This window comes from Pleurodeles waltl, chromosome 10, assembly GCF_031143425.1.
Source record: "Pleurodeles waltl isolate 20211129_DDA chromosome 10, aPleWal1.hap1.20221129, whole genome shotgun sequence".
Lineage (NCBI taxonomy): Eukaryota > Metazoa > Chordata > Amphibia > Caudata > Salamandridae > Pleurodeles > Pleurodeles waltl.
Genome location: NC_090449.1, coordinates 491,546,828 through 491,566,813, shown reverse-complemented (window position 1 = coordinate 491,566,813; position 19,986 = coordinate 491,546,828). Strand labels below are relative to the sequence as shown.

The 19,986-nt window shown below is 43.4% G+C and overlaps 1 protein-coding gene across 1 annotated transcript in view; it reads right to left on the bottom strand.

Annotated features, from left to right (window-relative positions):
* The window catches only part of LOC138261649 (zinc finger protein 665-like), a 143,607-nt gene extending 126,757 nt beyond the window's left edge, over positions 1–16,850 (bottom strand). The window contains exon 1 of the mRNA XM_069210818.1: positions 16,671–16,850. Within this exon, the coding sequence (XP_069066919.1) occupies positions 16,671–16,760 (90 nt within the window). The 5' untranslated portion in view covers positions 16,761–16,850. The remainder of the gene's footprint in view (positions 1–16,670) is intronic.
* Positions 16,851–19,986: the final 3,136 nt, after the last annotated feature.

Here is a 19,986-nt window from a genome sequence, read left to right as displayed (position 1 = left end):
CCTTAGGGGGGGCCTCAAGTGATCCCAGGGGGGAGGTGCCAGACTCTAGCCAAAAGAAGCATTATACAGATAATAGGCCTTTGTTTTAAGCAGAAGCATGTTATCACATTTTTAAAAAGGTAACAGTACTTAACTTCAATGTTTAAATAGGTCTAGACATATTTAAACATTGCCATCTTTATAAAATAATTGTGAAAAATTCTGAGGGGGGTCCAATTATGTTTATTTTTCAACTGGGGGGTGAGGCGTTAAAAAGTTTGGAGACCACTGCTCTATTGTATAACACTACTCCACTCTACTACAGTTTGAGATGCCACTCCAATTTATAACAGTTTCCTTGACTCTACACTATGCCGCTTCAATGTGGGACACCCCACTCTTCGCTAATCCACTGTTCCCTACTCCACTTTACACCACTCTAGTCTACGGTATAGCACTTTAAGTCACTCCACTCTTCTATACTCCACTCTACCATATTTCACTGTATGTTACTCCACTTTACGGTAATCCACTCTATGCCAGTCTACATGGCTAGAATGTATGAACCTCTCGTCCACTCTATATAACTCCACGCCATAAAAGTCTACAACACACCATGGCACCCCGACATTGTACTCTATCCCTGTACAGTTTACTGTCCACCTTTATACTCCACTCTATTCCCGTATGCCCCAACATACAACACCCTATACCACTATTCAACACACCAATACACTCTATTGTACTTTACTCTGCAATACAGTACACCACTCCATTCAAATCTACTCCACTGTTCGAGACTTCATCTCACTCTATGCTACTGTACAACAATCCACTCTATGCAGCTCCATTGTTTTACACACTTCTGTACTCTATGCACCTACACTCTAAAACAGCCTACTACACTGTATGCCACTCTGATACTTTACTCCTGTCTATACTCCTTCACTCCACTGTACAATAGTCTATTTCACACTACAAAACTCTAGTCCACTATACAATACAGTACACAACTCTGTTGTTGTACTTCATAACACAGTATGCCAATCCACTCTACAACACTGTACACCACTCCACAAAACTCTAGCCTGTATGCCACTCTACTATAGCCTACATCACTTTCCAATACTGTATGACAACCCAGTATACTCTGTTGTAAAACATGGTACTCCACTTTGTGACACTTTAATCAACTGTATGCTATGCCACTTCACTCTACTGCACTCCACACCACTATAATCTATGACACACCACTCCGACACTTTACTCCACTCCACATTAACCCAATCCAGTGTACTCCACTACACTATACTCCACTCTCCTACACTTTATCCCACTCTACGCTACTATACTACACTCTGCTCTATGCTGCACCACTATCCGATAATCTACTCCACTGTATGCACCTCCACTCTCCAACACAGTACTAACTTGTATGCCACTCAATGCCCATCTACTCTACGCCACAGTACTACACTGTATGACACTCCATTATGTCACATCTTCTCTCTAAAATACGCCAATCCACCCTACAACACTCTCCTCTAATGTACTCTGACATTCCACTTGATGATACTCACCTCAATGACAATCTACTTGGCTCTAAAGCACTCTAATCCACTCTATGACAGTATACAATACCATACTTTACTGTTCGACATGCCATTCCACTGTACAACTTGCTGCTCCAGTCTACGATACTTGACTCCACTATATGACACACCATGCCACTACACTATATAACACTTTACTACACGGTACGATACACCACTACACTTGATTCCAATCTAAAATATTCAAGTGTATGACAACAGACTTTAAAACTCTCTCCTCCACTGTACTGTACGAAACTCCACTAACAACATTAAAGTCTCCCCCAATAAAAGCCGGCAATTTTCCTCTCACTGTTAGTGTGTCTTTCTGTAGTCTGGGTGGCAGATTTGCCTTCATGAGATATAGTGCTTCCTTTTCATATTTCCCTAACATGGCTGTGAAATCTCCAGAAACATCCATCAGTGTTTGCATTGAATAGAATGGATTTTTCGGACTGGTATATGTACGCTCTTAGATCCTTTGGGATACCCCTAGTGACACTGGATATTGAATTTCCCCTTTTTATGGAGTGACAGGGAAATCCTTTCGGATGTATTCCCCAGAGGAATATGAATTCAGCTGTCAAGTTTGCTAGGGCCTGATCCTCTTTTATTGTTGTTGTTTTTTTTTTTTTTTTTTTTTTTTTTTTAAACAACGTGGTAACTTTCCTTGTCAGGCATGTAAGAGTTTTTGTAATCTTCCTGTGTCGTGTCAGGTCAGGTAAGGGGCCCGAGTAACTGTTTAAGCAAACACACCATTCCATAGGCAGCACTGCAACACCTATTGGCTCCACTGACTCAAGCAGTTCAATTGGTGAAGTGCAGGGCAGACAGCTGCAGCATAATATTAGTGATTCTCTCGCAAGAAATTCAAAATGATGGAAGCCAAAATTAAGGCTGTTCTTATCCACACCAAGCCGGTCTCATTCCTCAAGACAGTCTCTTTCTACTACAAGTTGATCCACTGAAGACAATAATTGATTATTCTCAGATTTTCAAACTGTTTTTATTTGAGCCCATCTTCAGTCTCTCTGACAAAGCACAGTTGGCAGGCCCTTGGAGAAGCAGCACAGTCTGCTAAAGCTCTCAATGTTTCAATGGCAGTGAGGGGATGTAATAGGCACATATCCTTGACTGCTGCACAAGCGAGAAATCCCATTCTTGTTTCAAAGAATATGTGTTGTCTTGAAGTGATCAGAAGTACATCAAGACGACGCACGGAACAGTGCAGGTCTAATGAAAATGTAGTTAGCAAGTATAGCAGTATTAACAGATCAGGCTCTGTTTTCATTTGCCACACTAGCTGTTGCAGCATTCAGGAGCACACACAACATAACATCCCACAGATACTACAGCTGCACAAATAGAGGAGAGACACAGCAAGCACAAGGTGGCACAGACATCTAATGGCAACATTTACAATTTGGGGGACAATGCAAACACCTTAACTTCCGGGTAATAACAAACAGAGTGGAAGGAGATGAAGTTTTCAGTAGCAGATGCACAGCCAATTAACCATCATAAACGGTGTCCACTCCAAGACAAGTGCCCTGATATCCACTGTGAACCAAACATTGGCTTGGAAAACTGTATTGCAAACCTAACACTACAATTAGTTACATGGAACTTTTCTAACGAAACTTAAAAATGTACAACATGGACTTCTGAAATAAACACTAATGTGAATCAAAGCCAAGAGGGATTGGAGTGAACTTCAACCTTATAAGTGTACGATCACAGATAACTACTGTACACTTACCCTTGGGGAGATTTTCAAAGGTTCTAGAGGCTATTTCAGATCCTATTACGAGATGACAGAAGTATCAAAAGTATCTAAGTAAGACTTTTGAGTAAACAACAGTGTGTTTTGGTAGGATTTATTTGAGCCCTGAGTGAGCAACGGACAGCCGCAACAAAATCTGTGACCATATGCAGTCTGTGTGGTCTTCGCATGGTCCATCATTTGTTCAGTTCTTGTAGTGAGTGATAGGCCCAGCCACACAAGTGGGATATCCATTTTTGGGAGACGTGAGGAAATACTTGGTGGTAGGAATTTTGTGGAGCTCTACATAGTCAAAACGTTTCCCTCAAAGGAAAGTAGAGAAAGTGTGCAATTTCAGCCAAGGAATGGCATCTGCAGGGCATTTGCGGTAAGAAAAGGTAAATGGGTCCAAGCAATCAACACCACCCTGGCCTCCTCTGGGTGTCTAGTTTTGCGAAATGTTGGGTTCGGTAAGTTTCCCTGGGTGGCGGCCGAGCCAAGGCTCAAATTTCTCATCTACCCACTGCACTAAGATTGGTAATTTGTTAGGAAACTTTTTTATGTCTCCATCTTGCACTTTAGGGTATTTCCTGTTGCAGTTGAAAAGCACTGTCAAATGGGGTAACATTTTTATCAGGCACAGTGTAGGAGTACAGACCTGTGCAACTTTTATTATTATGAATTCCTCTCCATTTTTGGCTACCAAGCCAAGTATGTCTGTGTAGAGGAAAGAACACAATCAGGAAAATTCCCTCTGACTCAAATGATAGTGTGAGTAGCAACAAATTCAGAGTTGTACAAACAGCCACTATCCATGATTTCAATATCTAAGGCCCATTAAAAACAATATATAGGGTTCCTTTCGAGACATTTTTCATTCAACAGATTTTACCATATGATCTGAAAAACACAATAAACAAAAAATAATGGTAAGCTGCAACTCAGTTGATAGCTCTGAGGATTTTATGTTTTTGGACAAACAACAATATGTATTCATATGACTATAAAGTTCTGGCGTACATAACAGTACGTTACTTGTGTAAATAAGACATTTAGGCAAATAATTACAAATGAAAAAATAGTCACCTATTTCTATTTTTTTCTAACATGGTTTAATTAGTTTCTTGCTGAAAACCATGAGCGAGCCACACAAATGATCCCTTGCTAAACTTGGAATTGTGCCTTGTTTTCAGAAATATATTACTTTCCAGGTTCACCAATGTGCTTCACACCCATTTTCACCAGAAACGACAAAAATAGGACAAATCTTCTACTACTTAGAAAGTGAAACAACTGTGGTTTAAAAGGTACATTTTAAAACCCTGTCTTTTCCTGGAAGCTGGAAAAGTGGTGACTTTGGCACACCGAACCATTTGATACCATTTTTAGAAAGAAACATACACTTCCTTGGACATCCGTTCCCACCTTTTCCCCCTTTAAAATAAAAATGCTACATTTTTTCTTTTTTCAGTTCCTTCCAGGGGAATCCACGCACATGCCAGGTACTTTTAGAATCCTCCACATGTGGGGGAAGAGGTGAGGCAAGACACAAATTTGGCCTGGATAATTTTGTGGGAAAAAAGTTCTGAAAGGATAAACGCAAAGTGCCACAAAAACACACAAAGAGCTCAGCAATTGGGGTGGAAAAGCTACAGCAGCTAAGGGGATAGGTTTAGCCCAGTTGTGCAAACTCTTTACACTAAATAGTCTATAAATTGGTTGACTTCTTTCGAAATTAGTTAGAAGTACTGGATTGTATGACAAACGAACTTAGGTAAAATATGTTTATGATAGTTAAACTTATAGCTAAGTGTTCAACTACATATCTTCTAGAGGTTCATGTGTTTATAACGCAGGCCTAAGCTGTGAAATTCAAAGAAAGGATGACACTGAGGAATAGACAGACACCTGGACAGGGACAGACAAACCAACCTAAAGCAGCTGCCTAATGTCACCAACTGGTCTGAAAAGCTTAGAGGAGATCTGAATCTACTTCCAGTCCACTGCTTTGCGGATTTCCACAAACAGCCTACTACCTATGTAAAAGAGATGTGACCATACTTACTGTACAGCGTGACCTGGAGGAGACATGGAAAGCACAGATAACAATTTTATAACAAAATGTAATATAAACAACTAATCTGGAAATATCATAGTTCAAATAATAGTTTTTCCTTCGAAAAGTGCCTAATATGTATAAACTAACCAAACCTATAAAATTACACATATTTTCTTTAGATAAGCAAACATATAACTATATTGTTAAAGTGACCGAGCGGCACACTATTTTGAAGGCAGATAGAGCTGATTTATAAAATCACCTTTGAGTGGTTTGTATGTATTAATAGTGTACATTTTCTGACTGGCTATCTGTTTTCAAACACTTTTTACAAATATATTAGTACCATGACAAATAGTCAGCTCTTATGCCAACAGAGTAACCAACTATCAGCAGATTAGGAAATATTAAATAATCACTACAACTGGTATTTAAAGCAAAAATTCCAAGTCAACATTAGTAAAGAAATATCACATTATTTTTAACAACTGAAATGGGAAGTCTGTCAGATGTGTAGTCTATGGGGTATGCTAAATTCCTACTAACATGTACAATAAACTGATGTTATGAGAATAATGTTCACCATTGTTGCTATTGCCCCCCTGTAGGCATGATGAGGGGGGTGGTAACCATGTTGAATTAGGATTTGGATTGTTAAATAGTTATTTGGATAAGAAGGCAAGCACCCAATATACATACGACTAGGGTCTGTTTTCAATACGGATCTGAAATATGGTCTAGTCATCCACGTAAGAAAATAAGCACAAGTGAGGTAAACAATCTAATTAGCCGCACTATATATCGGACAGCAGGTTAGGTATGTCTTGAATATTCTACCAAGATATGTTGTTAATGGTGGACTGACTGCTACAGGTATGCATTTCTGAGAAATAAGTGTTGCTTGTACGAGAAGGAATTCTTGTGTATCAATACGCAATTGTTCCACGTTGGAAGTAATAAAGATACAAATTCACAACAGCTTTATTTAGAAAACATGTACAAGTGGAAAAGAATATTTTTTTCTATATTGGAGGAAATTGCAGTTCTTTAAAGGAAGTCATTGTTTACAAGGTAAAGTAAACGTCGGGCTTGAAAATATGTGCCCGATATGACAATATATAAAATGTATATTTGAAACCTGATATACTTAATTCAGCTTATAAATAAGCACTAGTGAGGGTTATAATGTTATGAAAAAAGGCAGGTTGGGGAGGGTGTTTTGTTTTGTTTTTTACTATCCTACCACAATACTTTCCTGACAGTGGTTCACCTGTTATAGGGATATATCACTAGGAGGTATCTGTTGCTTGCCTGGGCAGCTATGATGTTCAGCTTTCAGCCAGATGTATAGAATCCCTCAGGGAATCACTGACGCTACTGAATTCAAGCTCCATGTCAAAAAACACAGTTGCCGACATGACCTTGAACCGCAGCTGCTGTCTGCACCACCATGTAGCTGGGGACCCCAGGACAGGGTCTGCGAGGCCTGGGCTAACCACCAACTCTTTTTCGGCACTTCATGATTCTAACAAAAGCGTGGACTGCTCGCCTATCTTGCCCATCATAGTTTCATAGGGGCGCAGCTCCGGTGGTTCTGAAGTTGCCATCCACACTCAGACACAAATTGACTTATTGGTAATAAGGTTATATTGATTAACTGATTATATCTGGTCTTTTTGTGTATATGGTGTTTTAAGGCATACCGTTATAGTTTTAAATACCTAAAAACTATACATTTTTCACTTATGTTGTTTGTACAGTAGGGGATGGTTAATACGTGTTTTGTGTTTAGTACATATTCTTTCTTTTGTTTTCCTGAGAATTACTTTAGTAAGGATTGTTTTGGAAGATGAATATGGTATTTGTGTAAGGTTGGTAACTGATTACTTTTAGACCTCTGGGTCAAGGGATTTTGTTTGGCCAGTGAATCCATCCCATAAAGTGTTGAATGGTATTAACTGATCAAATACTTGGTTGCACATACATGATATTAATGTAAAGGACATGGATTTTACTGAAAGCTATTGATAGTCACTGGAATTAACAAGATAAGACAAGTCACTTTGGTTTTTAAAGGAAAATTTTAGAATGGATTAAGATGCCTCGTATGAATTTCAACAGAATGAGTTATTATTGATTAATTCAGATTGGTGAGCCTATATTGATTTAATTGTAAATAAATTCTAGGTCGGTACAGTACAATTAAATATTACTTGTATCAATTAAGAATGGATGGTTCGACTTATTTGGAAAATGTGTTGATTTGTTTTTCATTTCAATTTTGAGGATTTAATTGGGAAACATCTACTTTGTCCTGATGGTGGTCCTAAAAAGAAATGGCAAGAAGACTGAGCCATAAACTTTCATGTTTTAAAACTTGAAAAGCTATACTAATTGTTTGACTGTCCAACAGGGACGTGCAATCTGTATTAGTGCTTCATTGATGAAAACTAGTATTTTTCAGTACTTGTGTGTTGTCACTTAATGCAGATGTAAAAGCAGAGAAGTGAGCGCCAGATATTTGACCAAATGCTATTTAAAATTACAATATGCTGCTTCCTTCTAGACCTTCATAGAAACAGGTTTTTTTAAAGAGTGTATCATCAAGGGCTCATCCTGGAATGACATTTCCCAAACGGCCTGCGCCAGTGGTGCTGGGAAAAATTGTCAGAGTGCAGGTGCTGCCATAAATGTTAGGTCACAGAAGTCCTGGAGATTGTGAAAAATCCTTAAATGACACAAAAATCTAGTTTTGCAAACATATTCAGCAGTTGAGTGATAAGGCGATAGTTTGTAGCTAGTGATACTGTCACAAACATATTACTAAAGCATGGCATGGTAGAGCATTGCCATTTCCAGACAAAACATTTTCCACTGAAATGACCAAAAAGACACACAGCTTTATCGATAAAACTATGCAGCAAACATATGATAATGTGTAGAAATTGGATTTCGGGAAATATTTATGCATATCACTAAGTTTATTGATTTGTGTTCCCATTAAAATCTTTTTTCCCCCCACACACTGTTGAAGTACATAATATGTGCTTCGTGTGTACTTACCTATCTGCTAAAGTATTCTGGAATATCTGTATGGATCGTTTATAGGTATTTAAGTTTTGGTGTGTGCTACAAAAAAAATGACATACTGATTCCTCCTTTCCCGCTCCCTGAGACTGTTAGATAATTAATTTTACAAAAAAACGTCACATTGTGCAGTCTGGGAAATAAAATAAAACACCAACCTCATTTTTTTTTTTAAACAAACAGCAATTTGTCAGCAGACAGAGTGACATTTGACCTCTGCCTTTGAATGCACAGCATGTGTACCAGGATAAATACAAAATTTTAAAGGGCCCTTTATTGCATATTTGCCTTCTGAATTGCAGCATGGACACAGGCATGTGTGATTAGTGCCATAGATACGTAGACTCAGTCATGCAGAATGATTTCTGACCCTGGATTAGAAGTGCTGGAATACAGGCAGAGGAATATGGGCAGTGGACAGAAACTTGAAGTGTCCTGCTGTGAGTGGTGGGTTGGTTATTAAATCATCCTTGCTGCCAAAAGTGTAGCAGCCCAGAAATGATGCAGAAATTATTTTTAAGAAATACAGTATATTTATTACAATCCACCAAGCTGTAGCACCTGCTCCATGAACTAGCATACAAGGGAGCCTGCTGAAAACACAAGCACTCTCTCATGAGGTGCCTCATGAAAATGAAGAAGAAGAAGAAAAAGAAAAAAAAAAAAAAGGAAGAAGAAGGAGTTCTCTGAAGGCAAGCACCCATGAAAAAAATGCAAGGAGCCAGTACCAGTAAGAGAGGTGGTAAAAAGACTATGCGCCACAGGAGGGAAAAAGACATTCTGGACACCCTAAAAACAAATAAAGCAAATACAATGCAAGCAAATGTGAACTACTAAAAACACAAAACCAATGGTAAGCAATGGGCAGAATACATTACTAGGTAGGTTTCAGCAAGTCCCCAATACGTCTTTGTAACCAGACAGCTGTGCTGTCTGGTAGGCTCCAACCTAAAAATGGCAGAGAGGTATTTCAAGGTGCCCTAGCTGTCAAGCGGCCTCATGTCATATTTGATGAAGCCAGTCTTTGAATTTATCTTACCACATATGAAATTCTCAGATATGTAGGTTAGCGTTTAACACTGTAATGGTGGGCTAAAAAATCGTGCAATTGAAAGTGTTTTGGGTATAAATCGAGGTTCGGCACAGCACATGACAGAAGGCCAGTTAACAGCAATGGGTAATGACAGACATAGACCAAGACGTGCTCGCACTGGCCAAATAGGTCGCAAGATGAGCCCTCCTGCAGCCCCTGGGTTGCGAAGGAACACCTGCATGTTATATTAGTGTCTTATGCCCTTCGCATATTGTGTGTGTAGGAGGCTGGCCTGGCTTGTAGTGGGTACCAAGGGGTACTTACACCTTGCACCAGGTCCAGGTATCCCTTATTAGTGTAGAGGGGTGTCTAGCAGCTTAGGCTGATAGAAAAGGTAGCTTAGCAGAGCAGCTTAGGCTGAACTAGGAGGCGTGTAAAGCTCCTACTATACCACTGGTGTCATATGCACAATATCATAAGAAAACACAATACACAGATATACTAAAAATAAAGGTACTTTATTTTTATGACAATATGCCAAAAGTATCTCAGTGAGTACCCTCAGTATGAGGATAGCAAATATACACAAGATATATGTACACAATACCAAAAATATGCAGTAATAGCAATAGAAAGCAATGCAAGCAATGTACAGTCACAATAGATTGCAATGAGGGCACATAGGGATAGGGGCAACACAAACCATATACTCTAGAAGTGGAATGCGAACCACGAATGGACCCCAAACCTATGTGACCTTGTAGAGGGTCGCCGGGACTGTAAGAAAACAGTGTGGTTTAGAAAAATAGCCCACCCCGAGACCCTGAAAAGTGGGTGCAAAGTGCACCTAAGTTCCCCAAAGAGCACAGAAGTCGTGATAGGGGAATTCTGCAAGGAAGACCAACACCAGCAATGCAACAACGATGGATTCCCTGACGAGAGTACCTGTGGAACAAGGGGACCAAGTCCAAAAGTCACGATCAAGTCGGGAGTGGGCAGATGCCCAGGAAATGCCAGCTGTGGGTGCAAAGAAGCTGCCACCGGATGGTAGAAGCTGTGGATTCCGCAAGAACGACAAGGGCTAGAGACTTTCCCTTTGGAGGATGGATGTCCAACGTCGTGAAGAAGGTTGCAGAGGTGTTTCCGTGCAGAGAGACCGCAAACAAGCCTTGCTAGCTGCAAGGGTCGCGGTTAGGGTTTTTGGATGCTGCTGTGGCCCAGGAGGGACCAGGATGTCGCCAATTGCGTGAGGAGACAGAGGGGGCGTCCAGCAAGACAAAGAGCCCACTCAGAAGCAAGCAGCACCCGCAGAAGTGCCGGAACAGGCACTACGAAGTGGAGTGAATCGGAGCTCACCCGAAGTCACAAAGGAAGGTCCCACGACGCCGGAGGACAACTCAGGAGGTCGTGCACTGCAGGTTAGAGTGTCGGGGACCCAGGCTTGGCTGTGCACAAAGGAAATCCTGGAAGAGTGCACAGGAGCCGGAGCAGCTTCAAATCACGCGGTGCCCAGCAATGCAGTCTAGCGTGGGGAGGCAAGGACTTACCTCCACCAAACTTGGACTGAAGAGTCACTGGACTGTGGGAGTCACTTGGACAGAGTTGCTGAGTTCAAGGGACCTCGCTCGTCGTGCTGAGAGGAGACCCAGAGGACCGGTGATGCAGTTCTTTGGTGCCTGCGGTTGCAGGGGGAAGATTCCGTCGACCCACGGGAGATTTCTTCGGAGCTTCTAGTGCAGAGAGGAGGCAGACTACCCCCACAGCATGCACCACCAAGAAAACAGTTGAGAAGGCGGCCGGATCAGCGTTACAAGGTCGCAGTAGTCGTCTTTGCTACTTTGTTGCAGTTTTGCAGGCTTCCAGAGCAGTCAGCGGTCGGTTCCTTGGCAGAAGGTGAAGAGAGATGCAGAGGAACTCTGTGAAGCTCTTGCATTCGTTATCTGAAGAATTCCCCAAAGCAGAGACCCTAAATAGCCAGAAAAGGAGGTTTGGCTACTTAGGAGAGAGGATAGGCTAGCAACACCTGGAGGAGCCTATCAGAAGGAGTCTCTGACGTCACCTGCTGGCCCTGGCCACTCAGAGCAGTTCAGTGTGCCAGAAGCACCTCTGTTTCCAAGATGGCAGAGGTCTGGAGCACACTGGAGGAGCTCTGGGCACCTCCCAGGGGAGGTGCAGGTCAGGGGAGTAGTCACTCCCCTTTCCTTTGTCCAGTTTCGCGCCAGAGCAGGGCTGGGGGATCCCTGAACCGGTGGAGACTGGCTTATGCAGAGATGGGCACCATCTGTGCCCATCAAATCATTTCCAGAGGCTGGGGGAGGCTACTCCTCCGCAGCCCTGACACCTTTTTCCAAAGGGAGAGGGTGTAACACCCTTTCTCTGAGGAAGTCCTTTGTTCTGCCTTCCTGGGCCAAGCCTGGCTGGACCCCAGGAGGGCAGAAACCTGTCTGAGGGGTTGGCAGCAGCTGCAGTGAAACCCCGGGAAAGGTAGTTTGGCAGTACCCGGGTCTGAGCTAGAGACTCGGGGGATCATGGAATTGTCTCCCCAATGCCAGAATGGCATTGGGGTGACAATTCCATGATCTTAGACATGTTACATGGCCATGTTCGGAGTTACCATTGTGACGCTATACCTATGTTGTGACATATGTATAGTGCACGAGTGTAATGGTGTCCCCGCACTCACAAGGTCTGGGGAATTTGCCCTGAACAATGTGGGGGCACCTTGGCTAGTGCCAGGGTGCCCACACACTAAGTAACTTAGCACCCAACCTTTACCAGGTAAAGGTTAGACATATAGGTGACTTATAAGTTACTTAAGTGCAATGGTAAATGGCTGTGAAATAACGTGGACGTTATTTCACTCAGGCTGCAGTGGCAGGCCTGTGTAAGAATTGTCAGAGCTCCCTATGGGTGGCAAAAGAATTGCTGCAGCCCATAGGGATCTCCTGGAACCCCAATACCCTGGGTACCTCAGTACCATATACTAGGGAATTATAAGGGTGTTCCAGTATGCCAATGTGAATTGGTGAAATTGGTCACTAGCCTGTTAGTGACAATTTTTAAAGAGAGAGCATAACCACTGAGGTTCTGGTTAGCAGAGCCTCAGTGAGACAGTTAGGCATCACACAGGGAACACATACATATAGGTCACAAACTTATGAGCACTGGGGTCCTGACTAGCAGGGTCCCAGTGACACATAACAAACATACTGAAAACATAGGGTTTTCACTATGAGCACTGGGCCCTGGCTAGCAGGATCCCAGTGAGACAGTGAAAACACCCTGACATACACTCACAAACAGGCCAAAAGTGGGGGTAACAAGGCTAGAAAGAGGCTACTTTCTCACAGTGTGCAAAAAAGGACAATCAGGTATGGTGTGCAAAGAAGGGCAATGGTAGTGTGTAGGACACAGTGTGTCTGTAGGTGTTTCAAGTGTATAAAGTGGTATCTAAATATCCAGTTAAAGGCTCTAGCAAGGGGGCATGCATAGGGCCACATAAACTGCCAGTACAGCTGAGATCTATCTGCATGATGAAAACCAAAATTAACAGAATGCTTAGGCAGCTATGACACAACACGAAGGATTTGGAGCTCTTGCAGTCTCTGCAAAAAGAGCCAAGGATGCTGAAAAAAGAAATATGGGTGTTAGAAAGAAACAAGCAAGAAACCCTATGGGCTAAGTTTCGGCATGCTGCTAAACTAAAAGATTAAAAACATTTTTGGAAATTGACCAATAATATAGATAAATGTCCTAGGGCACCATGAAATGAGAATGTAACTGAGGATGGTTGGGTTAAGCACCTAAAGATGCATTTCTCCAGAAACATGTTAATTCCGGCTTACTTTGCATGGCCTGAGGAGACCCCTAAGGAAATCAAACTACTAGAGTATATGGCTATTGCAATTACTAAAATCATCAAGAAATCCCCTTCGGATTGTGCTCCCGGCCTGAACGGAATCCCCCAAGCTATTTTTAAAGAACACACTATGTGGTGGGCTAACTTCCTGGCCAGTTTATATTATACCATTTTGGCAGGACGGTCTATACGGGGAAGTTGGAAAGCCTCAATTATATATCCCATTTTTAAAGACAAGCCGTTACATCCCCGAGCAATTTCTGTTTAATGGCACTACTGGACACGAATCGTAAGTACTTCTCAACATTGTTACAGGACCTAGAGGTACGAGTGGTAAATACGGGCAGGTTACCACTGAACCAGACCGGGTTCATGACAGCAGGCTTAATCCTTAATAGAGGAGCAAAAGCCACTAACACACCACTATATATGTGTTTTGTGGATTTCAGGAAGTGTTTGCTGGTGTCCCACGGGACAAACTATGGGCAAAGCTCCAGCAGTGGGGAATCCTGCTCCACCTACTAACGGCAATGAATCTTCTCTGTATAGATAACTGGGTCAAAATTAAGGTCGGTGATGGCACACATTTAACAAGAGCAGTGAGGACATCTATTGGGTTAAAGCAGGGGGTCATTCTTGCACCTCTCTTATTTAACGTACACATTTCTGACCTCTCCCCGGCGCTGGACACCTTGGTATCACACACCCCGAGTCTGGGTGGCACACTGCTGTCAAACATCTTGTATGCGGATGACTTGCTTTTACTTAGCAATATCAGGGTAGGCCTGCAGAGACTAATCAATTATCTGCCAACATACGTCATTAATAATGGCCTAGTGATTGACCTAAAAAAATACATCAGTCATCCCAGTAAACCTATGTGTCTTAAATCAACGTAAATGGTTTCTTAATGGAGACACAACAGATGAGACACCAACATACACTTATTTAGCGTGAAAATAGACTCCTGGAACTTGTTCACTCCACAAAGGGAGGTAACTGGGGAAACACACTAGCACTGCATTTTGCATTTTCAACTCTGGCAAAAACTCTCTGGGGTCAGAATGTCCAACTGCTAGCAGCTGTTATGAAGGCAAGATTGATACCAACTCTTTCATATGGTGGCGAAATGATGACAAGAGCAGAAGCCAGCTTATTGGATAGAACCATAATAAAAATCTATAAAAATGTATTTTGGCTGCTGAGATCAGGATCACCTGCACAAGTCAGGTTGGAATTCTCATTGACCAGACAGGCCTTGGCTGGGTCTGGAGCATTTGTGAAATGATGCCTTAAGTTGCGAACTGATCCAGAAATGTTCACTCGCCAGCCTGGTCTGGTCTGAAATTAGCCTCCAAAGAGGAAAAAACGTCTGCAAAAAATACTTGATGATGGTATAATAATGAAATTATGGCTAAGTGAATTATGGTCTTTGGATACAACTGCACAAGTATTTACAAGGATGCTAAATAAAACCATGAAACTGCAAACCTGAATAGAGGATAAAGCAGTAGTTGCCAAATGTTCACATGGATGGCTGGTGCTGAACTCTTATAAAAGGTATAAGAGGTCTCCTGTAAGCTACCTACTCTATCAAAGCTAAACTGAAATTTCTGTCTGATTTTTTACCATAGTGTGACTGGGAGGGGGGGGTTGGGGGGGTATATGGTTTGGACATGAATTGCAGTTTGTGTCGTCAGTCAAATGAATCGCTGTTGCAGATCGCATGTATTTGTCCCTGTTTAGACCTCCCACTGAGGACTTTGTTAAGGAAAGAGTTTACGTTATTGGGGGATCAGATCAACAGTAATAGAATCCTTCAATCCCCAGAACGTGACACTTAACATCTGATTGGTGCAATTCCTCTATATTTTTAATGACCTGGTTAAAGAGAACCTTGCTACTCAGCCCAAGGATAAGGCGGTTGGCTACTTTTTTTTTTTTTAAGGGCTTATGGAACGGCTGGGTTGCTAGGGAGTGGTAAATGTGATTTAGCCTCTATCCCGCCTTACTGTCTTAGGGTTAGAGGGTCAAGATCAGTTCCTGAAAGGCCCCCGTAAACATGACGGGCTGCTAGGGGCTATGAGCACCAGCCACTCCCTATCCCGTCTCACTGTTTTAAGGGCACCTAGTAAGTCCTTAATTTTTAGATGATAGGCACCATTTGCTCTTTACTTACCGTATAAGCACTTAGCATTTCATGTGCTCACTTTAGCAGCCAGTCAATTTATGACAACTTTTAAGGTTTACACCCTGTACCTCTGGTTATCAAATGTCATGGTATTGTGTGTTTACAAATTGATTTATTGGCGATATGTTTAGGTTTATTAGCACTGTGTGTATACAAAGTGATTTTACTGGCTGCCTTTTTAGGTACGTTATGTTAAGTATATGGTTGGTTTAATTTGGCTAAATGACATTTCAGGGTAGCGGTTAGGTAATCCAGTGTAGGACTCCCATTTTAGTTTCTTGTAAGTGGCAAGTGCCCAGGTATACAAAAATTAATAACGAGCGCTGATTATCTATCAAATGACATTAACATTGTGTGTTTATGATATTGATTTGATTGGCAGTATGTTTATGTACTATGCAAAGTGTATGGTTTTAACTGACTAATAAACTGAATTCAATTTTCAAGTTTATAAAGTGAACCACCTTCGGCTGCCCGTCTCCTACGACAAATGGAAGCAATTTGTGACGTTAAACATTCATTACGAACTATTTGAAATTATTTTTCAAATGTATTTGAATACTAACAATTTCATGCGTCACCCTCTATGATATAACCAGTGTTAAAGGTAATGTCCCAATTTAGAGTGTAATATGTGATAACGAATAGATCCAAGAATTCTGAAAACTTTTGAACCTTGCAAATTATGATATTCACAGGCGTCTGATTTTACAATCTCTGGACCCCCAACCGGCCACTGTACTGCGGGGCTACCACCACTGCTCCCAGACTTTTCGCTACTTCACCTGCCACGATCCCTCTTCAGGGTTGAACACCTAGGGTTACACACCTGAGCAGCGCAGATTTGGTCCTTCTCCGACAAGTCACACAATGTGTCATCATAACCTCGCAACCAATGTCCCACGATAAGCACCCCCACCCCACCGAACTCTGTCTTTGCTCTGCCCCATCCCTAATGCCCATCTTTACCATGGTTACATCCCAGCCCCTCCTTTGCATCCCCTCTCGTTCCAGTGGTGCCTCACCTGCGCACTGTCGTTCCTCTCATCCCCCTTGTCCCCTCGGTCATCCATTGACCACTGCCTTTCTTGGTGTTTCCGCCACTCACCTGCGCCGCCAGTGCAGGGTCCCCCTCAGGCATCCTGCCGCAAAGGGCCCCCCGGGCCTGCAGACTGTCTAACGTGCCGGAGGAAATCATGGAGCGGCCTCTGCGGCCCCCAGGGCTACGGGAGGCCGCGGTCTTTGCTTTCCAGACCAGGCCCCTGCTCAAGCATCGCAGGCGCCCCGCCCCCTTAGGCAGAAGCGTCAGGGGCTGGAGCCGCGCCCCCTTCGCCAGTGGCGTCACGCATGACAGGCAAGCCTCCTTCGTCAGACGTCACGGGAGATCTGCCCACAACAGTATTGTAATCTAAACGTGCTAAGTGACGCCTCCAAGAGTGTAGTTTCGTGCCCGCCCATTCCACAAAATGCGAAGTTTTGCATCTGGATAAATCCCATTCCCTCGGTTTGGAGTATTCATCTGTGTTAGGAATGATAGAACCAATCGCGCCATTTGTCACTTAAGGATGATGTCATCGGTCCATTCAATGCACAGCTGTAGATATGGAATGTCAGCGCATTGCGTGCCACTACAATAGAAGAAAGACTACAAAAATGAGCAAAGATACAAGCCGCGTCTAACTCAAATCATCCATAACTGCGTTGTTTAGCGTTTTTGTCGGTGGCAGGTTGGGGTAAAAATATAATGGATCTGACTGTAGTTGAGGTTTATTGAATCATTCCACCCCAGTCCTTTATTCGTTGGCTGAGGTGGTGGCACTTATCTCAGAGATTTGTTCATATTTTCGGATTATTCAAGAACCAGGAGCTGGCACTCCATAACATTCGAACTATTATTTTTCAGCATAATTCTCTATTGCCTATAATAATCGTTTGAACTTAGTTTATTCAGTTCTAAAACACTCTTGTAGTGATTTCTTCTTGCATTGCAGTGTGAAAGCAGGGGGATGTGACTGAGTTGACTTGGTGGGTCCTGGTGAGCGATAAGTGCAGGATGAAGCCGAGGTTGCGTGAGTGGTTTGTTGGGGTGGTGTTGAGGGTCAATGGCCACCAGGAGTAGTCCCATGCTGATGCGGATCCCTTTGTGGAAGTTCTTCTTGGCAGTAGTGGGGTTTTCAGTCAGTGAGAGGATCAGCTGGTTATGGTTGGCGTAGGAGATGATGTTCAGCCTGAGGTCCCTGACAATGGATGTGAGCGGGGCTATGTCGATGTTGAAAAGTGTAGGGCTCAGAGAGGAGCCCTGTTGAACTCCTCAGCTTATCTCCATAGGTTCTGACAGGTAAGGCAGGAGTCTGACTCTCTGTGTTCTGCCAGACAGGAAGAAGCGTATCCATTGTAGGGCCTTTCTGCGGATGCCGGCTGCGTGGAGCCTGGAGCAGAGGGTGAGGTGGTAGATCATGTCAAAGGCGGCCAATAGGTCCAGTACGATGGGGGCTGCTGTATGGCTGTGGTCGAGGAAAGAGCAAATGTAATCTGTGGCAGTGAGGAGGGCAGTCTTCTTGCTGTGATTGCTCCTGAAGGCTGATTGGGAGGTGTCCAGGATGTTGTTGTCCTCAATGTGCTTACAGAGCTGAGTGTTGATGGCCTTTTTGATGACCGTGGCTGGGAAAGGCAGCAGAGAGATTGGGGGTAATTCTTGAGGACCAGGGTGTCGGCTGTGGGTTTCAAGAGTGGGCGTATCTCGGCGTGCTTCCAGTCCTCTGGGAAGGTGGCTGTCTCAATGGAACTGTTAAGGATGTGTTGGAGCTTGGGTGCAATGGATGTGTTGGCCTTGTTGAAAATGTGGTGATGACAGGGGTCCGTAGGGGCTCCAGAGTGGGTGCTTCTCATGATGGTGCGGGTCTTGTCTATGGTGAGAGTGTTCCAGCGGTGCAAGATCTGTGGTGGTTCAATGGATCTGGTGGGTTGTTGGAGGCTCGGAGGGTATTGGTCCAAAGCTGTCATATATATCTTGGATTTTCCAGTGGAAGAAGTTGGCTAGCCTGTCGCAGAGGTCTTGAGATGGAGGGATGCTTGCAGTTTCTGATTGGGGTTTGGCAAACCATTTGACCACAGCGAAGAGCTCTTTGGTGTTGTGAGCGGTGGCACTGATATGGTCCTGCAGTACATTTTTCCTGGTGACTCTGACGAGATGGTGGTGGGATTTGGTGGCAGCTTTGTATGCCTCAAAGTCTTCCGGGGACTTGCTGTTCCTCCATGTTTTCTCTAGCCGTCTGCAGGTGTGCCTGGAGTGCTGGGGAGAACTAGCTGGACTTCTTGAGGTGAAATCCATTGATAGAAGTTCCGTGCTGAGATGTTAGTGTCTGTGGTGTGGGGTGGGGGAGAGTTGCTGAGGGTGCTGGAAACTGTTTCTCTGTGATCCGGTTCCATTTTCTACTTGGGGCTCAGAGTGTGTGGAGGTGGATGGTCAGTGAGGTGATGGTGAAATGGATGCAGTAGTGGTCAGTCCAGTGAAATGTGAAAGTGTTGTCGACAGTGATGTTGCTGATGGAGAAAATGGCATTGAGCGTGTGTTGGTGAGGTGACCAGCTGCTTTAGTCCTATTGTGGCGAGGTTGTCGAGAAGGGAAGCGGTGTTGGTGTCACTGCTGTTGTCAATGTGGTAGTTGAGGTCGCCGAGGAGGAAGTAGTTAGAGGATGCAAGAGCGTGAGGAGAAATTATGTCAACAATAGAGTCGATGAAGGCTGGACGGCCGCCGCGCAGCCGCCACCATTAAGAAGGAGGAGGGAGATGGGGGGTCCAGGAAGCTGGGAGGCAGGAGGGCGGGAAACGCTTTGCAGGGAGGGAGGGGGCAGGGGCAGCAGGGGCACTGGAAACACAGGAATAATGAAAGGCTGAAGGAGAGAGAAACAGACAAGACAGAAAAGAAAAATTACAGAAAACTAAGCAGAAGTTAAAAGAGACAGCAAGATACTTACATACAGATGGTCACTAGGCCACGAGGGATGAGACACAGGTGGGAGACTGTGGGTGGAGGTGGGCCTCGAACTGAGAGTCAGGCAGGCTCTCAGTTTGAACGCGGCAGAGGCAGCAACAGGTGGAGCTGCACAGAGGGGAGCGAGCAGATGCTGACCAGGAGGGCAGAGGAGTCGCCTTTATTTTTTCTGTGAATTTTATTACCTCCTAAATTAGATTGAGTCACATTTACCATCAGTTCCGACACTTCAGCCATTGTGACGCTGAAGTCTGGGATTAATAGTTCCACTTTTCTAACTATATGTATCCGCCTAAAAGACCTGTTACACAAGTGCAAAAAGCCATGGCTGATAAGGTATGTTACTAACATAGAGGTAGTGCTAAAGCATGGCATTATACATTACCTTTTTCAAATACTGTGAAGAAACCATTTATACATTTAGGAAGGG